Source organism: Chiloscyllium punctatum, chromosome 49 (assembly GCF_047496795.1).
Source record: "Chiloscyllium punctatum isolate Juve2018m chromosome 49, sChiPun1.3, whole genome shotgun sequence".
NCBI lineage: Eukaryota > Metazoa > Chordata > Chondrichthyes > Orectolobiformes > Hemiscylliidae > Chiloscyllium > Chiloscyllium punctatum.
Window position 1 is genome coordinate 40817339 of NC_092787.1, and position 19197 is coordinate 40836535.

At 42.9% G+C, this 19197-nt stretch overlaps 2 protein-coding genes across 2 annotated transcripts in view; both read right to left on the reverse strand.

Annotated features, from left to right (window-relative positions):
- Window positions 1–19197, reverse strand: part of LOC140469626 (uncharacterized) — a 321689-nt gene that overhangs the window by 149893 nt on the left and 152599 nt on the right. The window lies entirely within an intron of this gene.
- On the reverse strand, window positions 8480–10857 carry rnf208 (ring finger protein 208). Its single transcript, XM_072566309.1, has one exon. The coding sequence runs from the start codon at window positions 9945–9947 to the stop codon at window positions 9210–9212; it is 738 nt and encodes a 245-aa protein (XP_072422410.1). The 5' UTR covers window positions 9948–10857; the 3' UTR covers window positions 8480–9209.

Sequence of the window (19197 nt, forward strand, 5' to 3'; positions counted from 1 at the left end):
GTCAAATATTTTTCCATTAATTTTTGTAACTATTTGCTTTTCAAGAACATTAACATTTGACCAGTGCTTAGGTTTTTGTGTTATTTAGTTATTTAGTGAAGTGACATTGGAGTTCCAGTTTCAGCTTCACTCAGCAACAGCTTCATTCAACACTGACACCCAACTGCTGCTGATCAGCCACCTGATTGATCTGAGAGGGAATGTGAGAGAGAGAGAGAGAGAGAGAGAGACAAAGAAGGGGAAAGGGAGAAACAGTAAGAGCCAGGGAAAATTGAGTGATATAGGGACAGAGGAAGAAGGAAAGGTAGAGAGAAGGGGAGTAGGGAGAGTACAAAGAGAAAGAGGAAGAGGCCAAGAGAAAGAGGGAGACTGAGGTAGAGGAATGGGAGACAATAAAGGTCTGTAACCACCCCCCCCCCCAATCCTGATGTGCACATATGTGCTTTAAAAGTGGGGCTGAAAATTTAGAGAGTGGGAGATCAGTGGCAGAGACATCTTATTTTTTGTAACATATCACAAGAATTTTAATTGGCATTTACAATATCAGTTGAAAGCTGTTGGGGAAATTGTCACTGCAGCATCTTCTCTTTGGTAATAAACTCTGGCTGGCTTCTAGGTCACAATGAAAGCAGGACTAGTGCACAGCTTCTAAATCTGAATTTCAATGAAGCATGTGATTATGAACGGTCACTTAAGTGTAATGTTTCTTTAACATTAGTTCTCAGACTATGTTAGCTTATACTCCCTGCAATGGCCCAACACCCAGTCACAAATCAAGCTGGAAAGGGAGATATTCCTTAGACTCATAGACAGGAAGCCATTTGGCCCTTTGTGTCTGCGTTGGTCAACAAGATCTGGCTAAATGAATCCTATTTCGCAGCTCTTGGACCATAGCCCTGGAGGCTATAGCAATGCAAGTGACTCTTGTCCTCAGGGTCTACCCGTTTCTATGCGGGGCATGGTCAGATGAAAGGGCTGCAGCCCTGTGTTATCATTTTGTTCACTCTACAAAGTTACGCCATCAAGACTTCCTAGAACACATTGGCTTGCAGTAGATAAACAACCCACAAAGTCGACATTAATAAAGTAGGATTTGGCATTTCTGCTCTTTCGCATTACATTTTTGTAAAATCCACAGCAGAAAGTCATAGCAGAGGGTCGCTGTTGGAACTTTGCACTATGAACAGCCCTCGGCCTCACTGATCTGAAGGGTTTTTGGCACAGGATGTTCAGTGAAACCGACCCTATAAACTGCACTCCGATCCCAAAGTTTGAGATGGAAATGTAATAAACAACGAGGAGGACAGTAATCAGCTCTTGAAGGACATTTACAGGTTGGTGAGAAGGGAAACACGCATGGTAGATGAAATTTAATACAGAGAAATATGAAATAGTATGCTTAGGTGGAAGAATGAGGAGTGATAATATGAATTACTAATACAGTTTTAACATTGGTACAGGAATAAACAGATTAAACGGTTAAACGCATAAATAAAGTGGGGCAGCACTGTGGCTCAGTGGTTAGCACTGCTGCCTCACAGCGCCAGGGACCCGGGTTCGATTCCCGCTCAGGCGACTGTGTGGAGTTTGCACAATCTCCCCGTGTGTGGGTTTCCTCTGGATGCTCCGGTTTCCTCCAAAGATGTGCAGGTTAGGTGAATTGGCTGTGTTAAATTGCCCATAGTATTCAGGGATGTGTAGGTTAGGTGCATTAGTCAGGGGTAAGTGCAAAGAAGCAGGGGAATAGGTCTGGGTGGGTTACTCTTCAGAGGGTCGGTGTCGACTTGTTGGGCTGAAGGGAACATATGATTCTATGCAAAGCAGTAAAAGAAATTATTCAGGAAAAGAGAGAGAAAGAGATAAAGGCAATAAATCACCAGTGACTTAAGGTAACATCAGGGGAAATTACAAAACTTTCAAGCTAAGGGAGTATATCTGAATATGCAAAGCATAGAATCTAAAACAAAATAAATGAATTAACATCACAGATATAAATTAATGGATTTGATCTAATACTGTTAGGGAGATGTGGTTGCAAAGTGACCAGTGTTGGGAACTAATTAGTCCAGGAAACCCAATTTAAAGAAGAAATAAATTAAATGGAAAAGATGGAGGGGTAGCCCCCATAATAAAAACTTGTGTAAAGGAAATAGAGAGAAAGGATCTTAACATACAGGTTAGAAGCAGAATCACGGAAGAGACCCCAAGGGATGGAAAACACTCGTCAGAGTAACTTATATCCCTCCCAAAGAGTCGACTTAATACAAACCAAGAAATGAGAGATGCACGCAACAAAGGTGAATCAGTAATCCTGAGGAACTTTAACTTTCATAAAGACTAGGCAGGTCAAACTTGCTGGAATATTGCAGAGGATGAGTTCATGGAATGCATTCAAGATCACTTTCTAGACCAGGGAATCAAGAAACTAACAAGGCAATAAGATATAATTTTGAACAATGAGAAAGGTTAATCCATAACTAAAGAGCCTTTAGGGAACAGTGATCAGAATGTGGTGGAGTTTTATATTGAGCTTGAGAGTGATTAAACCTGAAACTCACATTTAAATCTGAACAAAGCAAACTACATAGGTTTGAGGGATATGTTAGCAAAGGAACATTGGGAACTTAGATTAAAAGATGTGAAAGTAGCTAAGATACAGCAAACATTTAATTATATAATACATTATTCATGACAAATATACATTACGTTTCTTTAAGAAATAAAAACTCCACAGGATAACTGGTCCAATCATGGATAGCAAAAAAAAAGTAAAGACTGTGTTATATTATTTGACTTAAGTTTGCCAAAGAAAGCTTACCAAGCCCAATAATCAGGAGGAATTCAGAAAAGGATAATGAACAAATTAATGGACAGAAAAGACGATATGAATAAACTAGCTGAATAAGTAAAAGTAAAGAGATATCAAAGCATCTAAGGAAGGGAAAAGTGAATGTAAACATAGATCGTTTATTGGTAGAGATAGGAGAAACTATACTAGGGAATAGGAAATGGCATTTAAAACAAATATTTTGTATCCGTCTTCACTCCATTCAAAACAGTGGATAACCAAAGACTTAGAGAGATTGAGTAATTTAGTTTCAATGAAGAAATACTACTGGAGAAATGGGACTAACTTGGAACAGATCCCTTGGATCCAATGAACTACATTCTAAGTTTTCAATGAGGTAGTTAGACATTGTGAATGGATTTGTTTTGATTTTCCAGAATTCCTTAGATTTTAGAATGGTCCCTGTAGACCAAACCCAAATATTCAAGAAAGAGGGAAGAGAAAAAGGAGGAAACTATAAATTTTTAAGTGAAAACAGCAGTAAGGGACATTTGAGACATGATTGCACATAAAAACACATAATATGGTTGAACAGTGAACATGTCTTTTTTAAGTTGCAACTAACAGGGTTATTGGACAAATTTGGGGCGAATATGATTGGATTTTAAGATGGATTGAAGATTAATTAATGAACAGAAAACGGAGAGTGGGAATACCAAAAGGGTCATTGCCTATGCCTCATATATTTCAATATCTTAAATTAGGAGCCATGTAAAATATATCAAGGTTTCTGATGATACAATGTAAGATGGGAAAGTAAGCTGTGAGGAAGAGGAGGAAGAGAGGTTGAAAAAAGGAATATACTCATGTAAATAGGCAAGAAAGTATCAATAGGGTATTATGTGGGCAAGTATGAACTTATCCACTGGGGGGGAAAAATAGAAAAGCAGACTTTTTAAAAATGGCAATAGATTCAAACCATTGGCATTCAAAGGAAATGGGTGTTCTTCTGTATTGATCAAGGAAATTTAACATGTGGCCACATCAAGCTAATGTTCTGCAGCTTCATTCCAAAAGGTTTGGAGAATAAGAGTAAAGTTGGTTCACTGTAATTATTCTGGGCATAGCTCAGATCACATGTGAAGTACTGAGCAGAATTTTGGGTTCCTAAACAAGTGAACAGCGTGCTTACCTTATTATGCATTAAAAATGTATCAAAAATTTAAAACGTTTAAAGGGCTTGATGGGGTAGAATCCTCTTGAGGGGATGTTTCTCTGGCTGGGGAAACCTGAACCCAAGGATGGAAGTCATTGAATAAGAGTCTAGCTATCAAGGATTATCATGTGAAGAAAGCTCTTCGTTCAGTGGGGTGTGCACATTGGAATTCTTTGTCACAGAGAGCTGTAGGTGTTCACTCAGCAAACACATCAAGTCAGAGATTGACAGATTTTGCAAACAAATGGAATTAATGACATGGGGATAGGGTGAACAGATGGAGTTTTGAGACAGAAGATAGGTCATGATCGAAGATAGTGCTGGGGATTCAGCTTGGAAACCCTGCTTGATCCAGTTTATATTCTTAGGCATGTATGACAAATAGTGTAGATTATTAAAAAGGTCTTCATGACCCTTGCATTTATGAGTATAAACGTTGAATTCAAAAGTAAGGACCTGGCTTAGAGGTCAACCCCATTTCTTCAGGCCCTAGTTTTGCACACACTCAGTGGAGAAGTCAGGTGTACCCTCTTTCCAACCATGAGCAGCTCTCCTTATTCAGATTCATTTTTCACTGCACAAGTGAATGTTTTACTCAAAGTAACTTTTAAATGAATGTAAAGAATTTAGCAGACATCGCAGGCTGTACTCATAGAATCTTCTAGTACAGAACAGGACCTTTAGCTTATCAACACTGTACTGCCAGAAATATGCGACTACCTACACTGGTCCCAGTTTCTCACAACAGGCCCAGAACTTTGAATATTACGACACATCAAGTGCTCATCCTCGTACTTTTTACAGGTTGTAAGGTTTCCTGCTTCCCCTTAAGCAGCGCATTCCAGACACCCACCAACCTGTGGGTAAAATCGTTTTCCTCAAATCTCTTCCAAACATCCTGGCTTTCACTGTAATGTTAAAGTTCTTGTTCTTGAATCTTCGACAAAGAGGAATCACTGCTTTCTCTTACCCTATACATGCCCTGTAATCTTTGACACCTCAGTCAGATCCTCCTTCATCTTTCTCTTCTCCAAAGAAAACAACCCAAGCTTATCCAGCCTCGCTTCATTGCTGAAATGTTTCATCCCAGGCAACATCCTGGTGAATATTCTCTGCAAAACCTCCAGTGCAATCACGTCTTTCCTACAATGTGGTGACCAGAACTGCACCCAGTAGTCCAGCTGTGGCCTAACCAAAATCCTGTACAGCTCCAACATAACCTCCATGATCTTATCATCTATGCCACCACCGATAAACACAAGTGTCTCATGTACCTTCTTAACTACCTTATCAACCTTATGCCACCTTAGGTGTAGGGCTCAATGGACAAGCACCCCGAGATCCCTTGGCTCCTCTGAGCTTCCTAGTGCCTTGCCATTCATTGGATTCTCCCTTACCTTGTTTCTTCTTCCAATGTGCATCACTTCACATTTATCAGGGTTAAATTCCATCTGCCACTGATCTACACATCTGAACAACTCTGCCTATATCCTCCTGTAACCTGAGATCTTCTTGCCCACTATCAACCGCCTGGCCAATCTTTGTGCCATCTGCAATCGTACTTATCACATATTATCATCCATATCATTTATGAATATCACAAACAAGACAGGACCCAGCACTAATCCCTGTGGTATGCCACTGCACATCAGGCTCCAGTCACACAAACAGCCTTCGACCAGCACTATCTGCCTCTTTTGGATCCATCTTGCCAAGCTGTCCTGGATTCCATGTGCTTTTACTTCCTTTATCAGTTTCCCATGTGGGACTTTGTCAAAGGCCTTACTGAAAACCATAAAGTGTGGAATCACATTCACTCTCTTGCAGTCCTCTGGGATCCCTCCTGAGAACAGAGACATTTTAAAAATTTGGGTCAGGACCCCTGTAACTTTGTCCCTCGTCTACCACAAACAGTCTGGGATACAACTCATCTGAACTTGGTCTTTTGTCCACTTGTTAACCTGCCAAAACCCCCAACAGCTCTGGCATTTTTTTCATATTAATCTGCTCAAGAACTTCATAATCCATAATGTCAAATACTGTGTTGTGAACATTTGCAGGGGTTTTGGAAACACTCAAAGCCCACAAGGTGAATGTCAAAGATGCTACCCACATTCACGGTTCAGTTTTTTATTTGGCAGACAAGTTGATCCTCATTCTTGGAGGGATTTGTTGAAGTTTCAATAGTTCACTCATGCAGACATTTACACTCCTTCCTAAGTTATTTTAAGAGGCTTGAATGGCAGATTAACTTGGATTCTGTCTCCACAAGATGGTGCCTGGCCTGCTGAGTATTACCAGCATTATCTGCTTTTATTTCAGATTTCCAGCATGGAAATAATTTTGCTTTTTTTTGTTAAAGTTTCTGTACTCTGTGGTGCAGGAAGCTGTAAAATCCCATCTCAGCCAATACCAGCACGAAGTAACTCATCTCTCAGGACTTCACAAGATTGGCCGGACTGTAGCTAACCAACTGACTCCAATTGCACAGCTGGATTGTCCCAACAGATGCTGATTCAGAAACCAGTCCTGATAAACTTTCCAATCAGATTCCAATTCAGAAACTGATCCTGAGATACTATCCAATCAGATTCTTTTCAGAAACTGATGAGATACTATTCAATCAGACTCTGATTCCCAACTGATCCCGAGAAACTATCCGAACTGACTCCAATTCACAAGCTGAGCGTGAGTAACTATTGAATCAGACTCCAATTCCCAAATGAATCATGGGAAACTAGCCAATCATATTCTGATCTTTAAAATCTACACTGACATGATATCCAATCAGGTTTTGATCCCCAAAACAATTCTGACCAATACTCTATAATATTCAATGCATGCATGTGTGTTATAGTTCACTCATGTCACTATGGCAATGTGCTCTTCACACAATTACGGAGATTGGAGCTGGATAGCGATGGTAGAGGCTCCAAGTTTACTTCTACCATTGGAATGACCTGGAATCTCTCCCACTCTTACTGTATTTCAGTCCATGTGCTGATACTCAACCCGTTTGGCTATGTTATGAATGTACATTCTTTGACCTCCAGCACCAACATGGACTTGAACTTGCAGCTTCTGGCTCAGAGGCAGCGGCGATACCCACTAAACCACAAGCTTTTCTCTTTAGCCAAGTATTCAGCCCACACCTAATCACACTATGTCCAAACCCTGCAATATTCAACTCAGAGCCTGACATATCTGCAGTACTGAAATTACACCCTGGAGAACCGAAACTGAATTACTCAAACTAAACCTTGCAATATCCAACTTACTCTAATTACACAAATTGCACCCTGCAACATGTTAAATTATCCCCTAACATAGGCTGACTGTGTTCTGCAATACCCAACCTACACCTTCAAGTATTCAAGCTATGACTGAGTATACTCAAAACACCTTTGGAAATACAATTACCTTGAAATACTCAGTACTCTCTGCAATAGTCAAACTACATCTTCAAATAATATCCTGAAACACTTAAGCAACACTGTGTGATAGTCAACGTTCTGTAAAATACTTGCACCATACCTTGGAAGACTCAATCTGCACAATGATATACTCAAAATGGCACTCTAAAATTTTCAACCCACACCCTAAACTTCAGCTTACCCCTTTGTAACACACAGCCTTCTCTCAATGATAGTCACCAAGGTGCTTGCTGCTATTGGTGCTGTGCGAAGCTGAGGCAGCACTGTGTTATCTAACCTGCATCTGTGATTTCGAGACGGTGATGTACAATCTGCAGCTTTGTGGCCTGTGGTACACAGGCAACTACCTGTGATATTCACCTTGTTGCCTCCATTCTTTAGTCTGCTTCCCTGCATCTTAGTTAGCAACCGATGAAAAGCAGTTTGTTTTTTAAACACAATTTGGCTCAGAAATATTTTGATAATAAAATTTGATACGAGTATTTAAATGTTTGGTGTAAAGTGAGGGGGCGGATGGAGTGAGGAACCCACTCAGAGACACCCCATTATCAGTCTTTGCATCAGTGTTCACCAGTCATTGCTTTGAGTTTAACCCTTTGCTGGGAGATGCGCTAATGCTTATCTACCTAACTCATTATTTAGTAGTACAAAGACAAATGGAAGGTCTAATATAGAGTTTATTCACAGAATACAATCAATAAAGAAACATTCTTTGTGTTCCTAGCATGGCTCTCGGTGAGCTCTCCAGCACTGACTGTTACCTTTGGCAGTAGGTGCTCCCCCATACACCTAACTTGGAGCCAAAGACTGGTATTTCTCCACCTGTTGTGTTAAATGTGTGAATGGCTTCTTACAGCCCAAGGTTGGGATTCTGGGGTGGGACAAGGAGCAAAAGCAAAACCAATGCACTCAGACACACAGGTGAGAGCAGCCTTTATTAACTGGTTACTGTGACGGACAGGTGGATGTAGAAACCTATGGTCATAACCCTTTTCAGCCCCTCAAAAACCACAGTGGCTTAGAGGTGGGAGGGTGGGGGGGGGTGGGGTGGGGGGAGGTGTCTGGGGAGGTTGCACGGTGCTGAAGTGCAGAGGCAGCTGGCCCAGGACGATCACTCCTGATGCTGAGTTTGGCAGGGCTGACACTGCACAAAAACTACAAGCGTGCCTCTGACGTCATCGAGGTTTGAGGCAGGTCTGTGGTTTAGGTGAGGATGCGTGCAATCAAAAATAAGTGCTACTAAACCCTTCTTTCTTTGTCTAACAATCAAAATCTAAACTTCAGGTTAAACAAAATGTCCTCGCCAGATACTGCATTCTGGTGAAAGATTGAGGGCACTGGGCAGGGCCTAGAATAGAATGGAATGGGTCTCAGTAGGCTGCTGGATAGTGTGGTGTGCATCTTGAACACATTAAGCTTTACCAACCTAAAGAGGGCAACACTTTAAAACACTTGCTGCTTTGGCAATGGTTTTAGGCATCGTATAATACTGGGGTGGAAAAAGAAGCAATTCCGAGGTCAGAGTCAAGAATGTACAGGTTGCTTGGCAACACTGCCTCCCAGGCAAAACTATCAAGACTGCATAATACTTGCCACTCAACCTGAATTTGATACCTTTGATTTCACAGAAAACACAGAAACTCCCAGATGAGATAATGCAGTTATAGATAATTTACCATATAGATTGCTGAGAAAGCACAGCAAGTTGTTCAGTCTTGGGGTAATCCTTTTTTTTGGTCACAAATGTTACTCTGTGAAATTGGGAATCCGTTTACATGATGACACAGGAAGACAGTGGGTTTCGGAGCTGGCAGCTGCAGGCTGCCCCGCAGTACTGCTGGAAGGTTTGGTAGCAGCTACGGTCAGCCTCACTGCCCCACTGGCCTGGATTGGTGGCAAGGCCTTCAGCTGGCAGCCGGGCCAGGATGCTGGTGTTGATGGCCAGAGCAGCCAGGCCATAGTCGGTGAACAGCACGGTCTCCCGGCGGCAAGTGGGGCACGAGATGAACTTGTACTTAGGGCAGGACTCGTAGAGGATCTGCAGGCACTCCTCGCACACTGAATGGAGACAGGAGAGGATCCGTGGACGTTTGTTGGTGGCATTGTACACATGGCCACAGGTGGGGCATTCCAGGGGCTCAGACGTGGTTGACTGGTGAAGGACGTACTGATTAACGATGACCTCGTCGGATGGTGTCTGCCGGTGGTAACACAGTTCTCCACTGGCCTTGCGATGACCCTGGACAAATTTCTCACGGCGGGGTGGTGTCCGGGCCAGCCCACTCGGGCTCCGGGCTTTCTCCAGGGTGGGGACGTCAGCACAGGCCTGGTTTGCAATGATCTCGGACTCTAGGGGCCAGGCACACTTTCCCACGAGCGGGGGTTCGCGGACACACTGCGAGGGCCCGTACCTGCCCTGCGAGTTCGGGCACTCCGCAAACTTCTCCACTGGCACAATCTTCACTGCCTCCATCTTGATGGCAGCCTGCTGCTGTTTCAGGCACGCCATGGGCAAGGGAACTGAGAGTCCCAGCTGCGACTAGGCAGCCTGCTTCACAGGTAAGGCCTGCACTCCCTTCGCTGTCTGACCATCTCTGCACCTTTGCAGGTTTCTCACTGTGCACCAGGAACCTTCACTATCCATACAGTCAGTTCAGGCTGCAACACAATCTGTCTGAAACATCCTGAGTCGTTTGCATAGTCCACACTGGTTCCAAACACCGTGTTCCTTATATAACGAAGCTGAGGTGCACTGAGTGTCAGCTTTTATAACTGTACGTCCTGACTTCTCTTCCTCTCCTGGATGCTCAATCTCTTAACAGCTGTGAATGCTGCAATACGAATGAAGTGAGCAGGCGAATACTGCAAACATATCTCAGAAGAAAGGTCTATGACAGAACTGAGTGAACGACACAGAAGCCCTCAGTTAAGCAATAGTGAGCTGTATGAAGATGCTTGCTTGAATCACGTTACCTGCGCTTGTAGTAAATCTGGTGCTTCCAGTTTTCAACTGATCCCAGTCCTCCTTCTAACAGCAGAGTATCCGTCTCTGTATTGACAGTAAGGGCAGTGGCTCCTCTGCAGCTTGCTCTCTCTCTCTCTCTCTCTCTCCCTGTCTTGCTGCCTCTCGGAGCCCTCTGTTTACCTCCGATGGCAGTATTGTCTGCAGCAGCACTGCAGTACTGCAGCGAGCTCACATTTCTCTCATTCAGCACAGTGTAGGGGCTCCAGGCCGCAGTACCTCAACACAGGCTACCTCTGCAACTGAAACAACCTCGAGCTGCTTGTCTTTTTCATTCATCTGCCTAACCTTCAAAGGCTTTGTGCTGTGTTGCAATCGATGCTGAGAAAGCAGAGGATGATGCTGTTGCCATTTCCTTCCTGAGTCACAGTGGCTTAGTGCTGCTACTGCAAGAGAAGGCAGTTATTCCCCTGAGTATTTCACACCCTCCTAGTCAGCGAGGTCACCTCTAGATAGTTCACACACTTAACCCCTCCACTCTCCCTCTGTGTTCAATGTTGACTGCTGTCTTCCGACACCTCTAACTATCTGCAGTTTGATAATGGGCAATGACGAAAAGGAAATAATATTTGTTTTTAGTCCCTTTTGAAGTCTGTTTGACGTGTTTTCACTGTCAAAATGTCTCAGAACAGTGACATTTATTGAATGTTTGTGACAATGACATTTGAATTTTCAAGTCAAAAGGGACCCAATAGAATGTTTAATTCCATGAGGTGCTGCCAAAGAAAATTAAAGTGAATGCTTTCAGCTCATTCACAAGTTTTGACTTAAGAATGAGTGTTTACACTTCAGAAAATGACACAGATCAAACAGATTAGGAGAGAAGACAAGATAAATTTAGAAGTTGTGAGAACAAGACATGAAGTTTGAGTTTTAAAAGCCTGCTGATTATAGGCTGACAGTCGGTTGATGAGAGGAAAGGGGATCCACACTGTGCTAAAGTACACTGAGTCCTCAGAAAAGTTTAAGGTGAGGCTTAACACAAACAATGCTTTACAAAGACATGGACTAACTCATTGAGAGAAAAGAATAAACTCTGACCCAATGAGAACAAGGTATGAGACGTACAGAGCCAAAAGAACAACATCTGGGACATAAAGAGTCAATGAAAAGACTCTGTTCAGGCTAAAAGCCTTGACTATCTCCTGCTGTTAAGATTTGTAAATTAAACGGATGTCGGCATTCTGTACTCAGAACCTTGCATTTGGTTTGGAGTTTATAACTTATGGCTGGCTGTGCTTTTGATGGGGAGAGGGGCCTGTAAAATAGGTCAGGCAGCAAGTTCACCATCTTCCCAATCATCCTTGACGTGTCTCGCGTGATACCAGAATGGGGTTGAGTTTGGCATTGCTTATTCAATAGCCTTCATTGTAGGCAAATAGTTAATAGTGCCTAGACCTCAATATTGTGATGCCCTTGCTATGTAATGGTTGGCATTGGCAGGTAGGCAGCCTGATTTTTTTGAATAAAGCTTTCAAAAGAGTGGGAAGGAAAAGTGGTATTATTTATGGAAGGTGTCCATTGTGCATCATCAGATAATCGTCACCTTTCCTTCCCTTCCATCTGGATTTGAAACCTACACCTCTAATCCCCTTGCCCTGCTGCCTAAGATGCTTGAAACCTCTCCACCCAATACTGTCAACTTACCAAGGTCTGGGATCCCATTGGCTTCTACCCTGGGACTGCTCACAGTTACTGGCCTCTTGTGCTGCTGGGACTGCAAGAGTTGAGGGTGGGTATTTCTCCCACTGAGAGGTGGAACCTACAACCAAGTTCAGCAGGTAATAGAGAAGTCAAATGGAATAGTGGCCTTTATTCCAAAAGGAATGGAGTGTAAAAGTAGGGTGATCTTGCTAAACCTATACAAGCACCAGTCTGACCACAGCTAGAAATCTGTGAACAGTTTTAGGCCCTTTATCTAGGGAAAAATATACTTGTATTGAGGCAGTCCACAGAAGGTTCACCAGGTTGATAATAGATTTGGAGGGACTGTCTTATGAGAAGAGGTTGAGAAGATTGGGCCTACTCTCATTGGAATTTAGGAGAATGAGAGGTGAAGCAGAGAAGATTCTTCGGGGATTTGACAGGGTAGATACAGACAGGTCGTGTCCTCTTGCAGGAAAGTCTAAGACCAGAGGACATCATCTCACTTAAAACTGAGATGAGGAGGAATTTCTCCTCATAGGAGCTACTGAATCTCTGGAACTCATTACCACAGAAGGCTGCCAGGAATGGGTCATTAAGTGCATACAGTGCTGAGATAGACAGATTCTTAATCAGTAAAGGAATTACAGGGGCAAGGGTGGAAAATGGAGCACTTAAGGTTTATCAGAGCAGCCAAGACTTATTAAATGGTAGAGCAGACTCAATAGGCTGAAAGGCCTATTTCTGCTTCTGCATGTTATAGTCTTCTGACCATGCTGGACCTTGGGGCGTACTGGGAACCACCATTACAATGCTGCTGTGGGGACACTTCACATGCAGGAACATGCACCCCACTGCAGACTGTGTGCTGGTCCTGCTCACTTGCTCTTTGAGTGCTCATTCACTTTGAGCCCAGCTGGATGGTCATTGCATCCCAGCCTGGCCTTGCCTTGTCTTCTTGCTATACGTGCTGACAGTCAGAGCTACCAGGGTCGCAGTATCTCTGTTGCCTTGGTGTTTAGTGCAGACACAAAGCTAGGAAACTTGCCATGGATGTCAGCAATTATCTGTCAGGTCAAAGCAGATACCCTACAGCCAAGAGATCCTGGCCCAGTAAGTGAAAGGCATCCTCCAATACCAGTGCAGGGGCTTGGATATAGTCAGTCAGCTGCTCGGGGAAGTCAGGGTCAGGATCCTTTCTTCGTAAAGGGTGAAGATCTGAATGTCAGCACCCATCACCCATTTTTGCTTTTTCTGCCCTATTATGACTGTTTTCTCCTACAATGAGTGAAAGGCAGTTATTAAGGGAGCGATGAAGAAGTGGTAAAGATGTTAGGGCTGCTGAAGGTGGAGGAAAAATGGCAAAGTATTCTGAAGGAGTGGTTAGGCAGTGCAGAGGATATGCAAGGTTAGTAGTGTGGGGTGGATTGGGTGGATCCGAGTGAGTTAAGGAGTATGTTGCATACAATACTGAGATTGGTGTAACATGTGCCTCAGTGAGAAGAGGATATAGTAGTAGAGAGAAAGTGGGTGCGAAATAACAGAATGTAGATGGCAGAGCAGAGAAGGGGACTGAGCTTCCTACAATGCTGGGCATTCTTCAGGAGGGTGAAGACTGCATTGACCAAGGTGGTAACCTCGGGTGAGGCTGCCACATTTGGATATTGTGGCCTCTCTGCCACTCCTGGGGGAAGATGATAACCCTTGTCTGCACCACCCTGTCTGTCAGGGCTTCCAGGTGCCTGTGTGCAAGGCAAATGCCAAATTCCCCTTATCTGCAATGTCTGAGGCAAGTGTCAGGAACTCTGCAGGTCAGCTCTGGCCTGATAGTGCACATTAGCCATTTAAAAATGGCATGAGTGACAGGAATGCCAGTCTATTATAGACTATCCAGGCACTGGTAAAATCAAACCACATTGGTTAAGAGGACACCACTGGGGTGCAGCAGGTAAGTCACGAGGCATGTTTGGTAAGATAGCAAGAAAAACTCATTAGGGCTCACAGATAGAAACCCACCATGAAACTCAACAAAACTGACAGCCAAAAAGATGTAAGATTCAACCTACTATTACAGATCCTGGAATATAGAAAGGAACTCTTCAGTTCATAGGTAACATGAGGTCTGATTATGGGTGTGAATGATGTCACTGAACTCAGAAGAATATCTAATGGCGATACAAAATTTATAATAGACAACCTGAAGTAATTCAGAGACGCACTGCAGAAACTCACCAGGCTGGCTAGACAGCATTTTTCCAAACCCACAACGCTACCAGCTAGGATGACAAGGGCAGCAGACACATGGGAACACTACCACCTGAAGGTCTTCTCCAACTCAGTCACCAACCTGACTTGGAAACATGCAGTCATAGAGTCATACAGCACAGAAAAAGACCCTCTGGTCCAACCAGTCCATGCCAACCACAATCTTAAACTAAACTAGGCCCATCTGCCAGCGCTTGGCCTGTATCCCTCCAAACCTTTCTTATTCATGTGCTTATCTAACTGCCTTTTAAATGTAACTGTACCTCCTCTACCACTTCTTCTGGAAGTTCATTCCACACACGAAACACTCTCTATGTTAAAAGGTTGCCCCTTGTGTGCTTTTTAATTTTTCTTCTCTCACCCTCGTCTTGAAATCCCCCACCATAAAGAAAAGAAACCTCCATACACCTGATCCATACGCCTCATGATATTAAAAACCTCTAGATCATCCCTCCATCTCCTACACTTCAATGAAAGAGGTCCCAGCCTCTCCTTATAAGGCAAACCTTCCATTTTCAGCAAAATCTTCTTTGAATCCTCTCCTGCTTGATAATATCCTTCCTGTAACAGGTGACCAGAATTGGACAAAGTACTCCAGGAGAGGCCTTACTGATGTCCTGCACATCGTCAACATGACTTCCTAACTCCTGTACTCAAAGGCCTGTGCAATGAAGACAAGGTGTTAAACACTTTCTTAATCACCTTGCCTGTATGTGATGCAAACTTCGAAGAATTATGAACTTGTACCCCTAAGTCTCTCCATTCTACAACACTAAGCAAGGCCTACTTTTAATTGAATAACTCCTGCCCTTGTTTGTTTTGCCAAAATGCAATACCTTTGATCCAAATTAAACCCCATCTGCCACTCCTCATCCCATTGACCAAATTCATCAAGACCTATTTGGAATCTCAAATAACCTTCTTCACTGTCCACTATACTACCAATATTGGTGTCATTCGCAAACTTACTAAGCATACCTTCTATATTGTCAGCTAAATCGTCTACTCTAAATGACAAACAAAAGTAGACCCAGCACTGATCCCTGTGGGACACCGCAGGACACAGGCCTTCAGTCCAAAAAAACAATCCTCCACCTCCACCCTTTGTTTCCTACTGTCAAGCCAATCTTGTATCCAATTGGCAAGTACACCCTGAATCCCATGCGATCTAAATTTATTAATTAGTCTACTATGCAGAACTTTGTCAAAGGCTTAACTAAGGTCCATGTAGACAACGTTTACCGTTCTGCCCTCATTAATCTTTTTGGTCACTTGATCAAAAAAACTCAATCAAGTTTGTGAAACATCATTTCCCTTGCACAAAACCATGCTGACTATCACTAATGATTCCTTGCCTCTCAAAACACATATAAGCCCTATCTTTCAGAATCACCTCCAACAACTTACCCACCACTGAAGTCAGGCTCACAGGTCTATAGTTCCTTACAGCCTTGTTAAACAAAGGCACAACACAGATTGCCGTTCCTTCACTGTCACTGGGTCAAAATCCTGGAACTCCTTTCTTAACAGCATTATAGGACCACCTTCAGAATATGTACTGCAGTCTTCATGAAGGTAGCTCAGCACCACCTTCTTAAGGGCAACTAGGGATGGTCAATAAATGATGTCCCAGCAATGGGTCCTTGAACAAATGGAAAAAATGCAGACCAAAGAGATCGAGTTATGGATATAACAGATCAGTGAGAATTAAACCAGTCAGAACTAGCAACCTAAACAATTTTGAAACACGTTTTGGCATATTGATAAATCAAAGTAAATGTGGAAGGCATTGAACCAGTGAAAGTCTGATAAAGGTGGAAACAATTGAATCACAATAAAAATGAGTTGTATACCACTTTAAGACAGTATAGCCACTTAACAAGTGCCCTTTCTACTTACACAAGTAACGGTCAAATACATTAAAATATCTCTGCTTCTTGTACAGTATCAAAACTGTAACAAAGTGCCTTATTTGAAATAGTACTCTTTTTTGCAAATGTAAACAACAAAGATGTCAGTTTAGGTTCACTGTTCGAGGACCCATCAGTAAAGGGCAACACATGTGACATAAAATATCCAATCAGTGCAAGCCACCTGAGCAAGCAGCAATAACCAAAGAGTGAAAACACCCAGCATCTGAGTCATAGAGATATACAGCACGGAAATAGACCCTTCGTTCCAACTCATCCATGCCAACCAGATATCCTAAAGAATTCTAGTCCCATTTTCTAGCATTTGGCCCATATCCCTCTAACCCTTCCTGTTCATATACCCATCCAGATACCTTTTGAATGCTGTAATTGTACCAGCCTCCACCACTTCCTCTGCCAGCTTATTCCCTACATGCACCACCCTCTGCATGAAAAGGTTGCCCCTTAGGTCCCTTTTAAATCTTTCCCTTCTCACCCTAAACCTATGCCCTCTTGTTCTGGACTCTCCTACCCTGGGGTAAAGACCTTGTCTATCTACCCTATCCATGCCCCTCATGATTTTATACACCTCTATAAGATCACCCCTCAGCCTCTGGCATTCCTGGGAAAATAGCCCCAGGCTATACAGCCTCTCCCTATAGCTCACACCCTCAAACCCTGGCAACATCCTTGTAAATCATTTCTGAACCCTTTCAAGTTTCACAACATACTTCCTACAGCACGGAGACCAGAATTGCATGCAGTATTCCGAAAGTGGCCTAACCAATGTCCTGTACAGCCGCAACATGACCTGATGAAAGGCAGTCACTAGGAATAACTGATAGTGTCTCCAGTAAATAGAGTCAAAGCTGCAAAAACGGCAGGAAAAATGCAAATTTGAAATGCAAGTATATACCTCAACATATAGCTTAATCACAGCAAGAAAGCACAACCTCTTGTTTCCCTCCAGCCCCAAGAAGGAAACTTGTCTAATGTATAGAGGTTAAACAATGTGAAGTCATTACTGCTCCAACACAACCACACTATATAATTCAGTTAACACATAACCTTCACGTACCACCCCCAGAGCAACCACAGTGACATAGACACATACAAAAAGGTACACATACTTCTTGCATTGTCCAGAAAACAAGAACATCAAAGGTCTCTCTGGAAAGATTTTGCACATTTTCCATTCCAGTTTTGTCAGAAGATCACCCACCCCAGTAATATACGTAGCCCTCCCCCTCTTGATGTATCTATGATCTGAATGGTAGTTCCATAACCTCGGGGTGGAGTGGGTGGGAATGCTGTCATAATGAAACACACCTCTGTTTGGGAGTTTGTGCGTTATTGCAAATTCTGGAGAACAACAGCTGCTGAAAATGGCTGTCACTGTGGCTTAACAGGCAGAGGCCTCTGTTTAGAAATACATCTGCCAGCATGGCCAGCAGGACACAGAATGGCAGGTGGTTCTTGTGGGACCACTGAAATTCTGAAGGAAGGAAGAAGCAGAGAGAGAGGGTTTACATTGGGTTGCAGTGTCACAGGAGTGCCAGGAAACTGTCCAATAATAACAGCAGCTAGCTCCCAGCAGCAATGAATAACATGCCTGGATGCAATGTAGGAAGTTACCATCTGAGTTAAAGTAATAAAGCTGTTACCTTCCATTACATCAATGCATTCAGCATTTAGGATGCTTTGAATCACATTTCTTTCATGCTACGTTAAACTAGTTTTCACGTTTGCCTTGAATGACACATCCTAACACTTTGCACCACCAGCCTTGCACTCAGGCCAAATAAATAATTTCATCTGGTATTGCTGCATGATATTGTTATCGCACCCACTGGGCTACATACTCATACTTAACATGACTATAAATAATCATGATAGTGTAACATCATGTCTGACCACTGAAGTAGAACAATGTTTCAGTGTCTTTGCTAACCATGTGTCCCACTCTTCCTTCTCACCTGCTCTTTCATTTACTCACTGTTAACAAATCAATTGGAAGCTGGGTGTGATAATATTTCATAAGAACAATACTATATTGTCGAAAGAAAGAAAAAACTGTTCAAGCTTTTCATCTTTCATTCATCAGGATAAGTCTAAGAATACCACATTTCAAAGGCTAAAAATCACACAACACCGGGTTAGAGTCCAACAGATTTACTTGGAAGCACTAGCTTTCAGAGCGCTGTTCCTTCATCAGGTAGTTGCAGAGTATAAGATCATATTTACGCACAGTGTCACTCATTCAGCACCTCATGAGTAACAGCTCAGATACATCCACCTGGGGAGATTTAATAAGATAGAGCAATGCATTGTGGAGACAAAGTATAAGCAATTGGTAGTTTCACAGATTTTTCCAGTTCATTTCATACCTTGGCTGACAATCCTTAATCTCGGTTTCACAGATCCTGTTCTCAAAGCACATGCCTTCTTCAAATCAAACATTGATCGAATTATTGGTGAACACACCAAGTAGATGGTGGTTTATATGGAGGAACCTGAGTACCCTAGCACAGCTGTATATCTGTTTTCACAATGCCACAGTCCACTTTGTGGTTCCAGGAATATTTGTGATAGACCCGCCCCATACCTCGCAGCTTCTGCTGATCAGTGGTTGATCTGTGAAGGTTGTGGCTGCTATTCAGAAAGGCTTGATAAATCAGAGCTTTCACATCAGCAGGGCATGCCCTTCCTCGAGAAGTCACTGCCTGATCAGATGATTTGGTCATTCAGTCAAGGAAGAGGAGAACTCCAATAAATGATTAAGGGAAGAGTTGGGAAAAGTCCAGACCAGCAAGATGAATCTCAAGCTTTTGTAATGTGGATGTTAATGCAGGCTGACAAGGAGGACTAACACTTTTCAAAACTTACCTGTGTGTAATTTCCTGTGCAGTCAAAATGTG

Coding starts and splice junctions, on each gene's coding strand:
- rnf208 (XM_072566309.1), bottom strand. CDS start 9,947: ATGGCGTGCCTGAAACAGCAGCAGGCTGCCATCAAGATGGAGGCAGTG.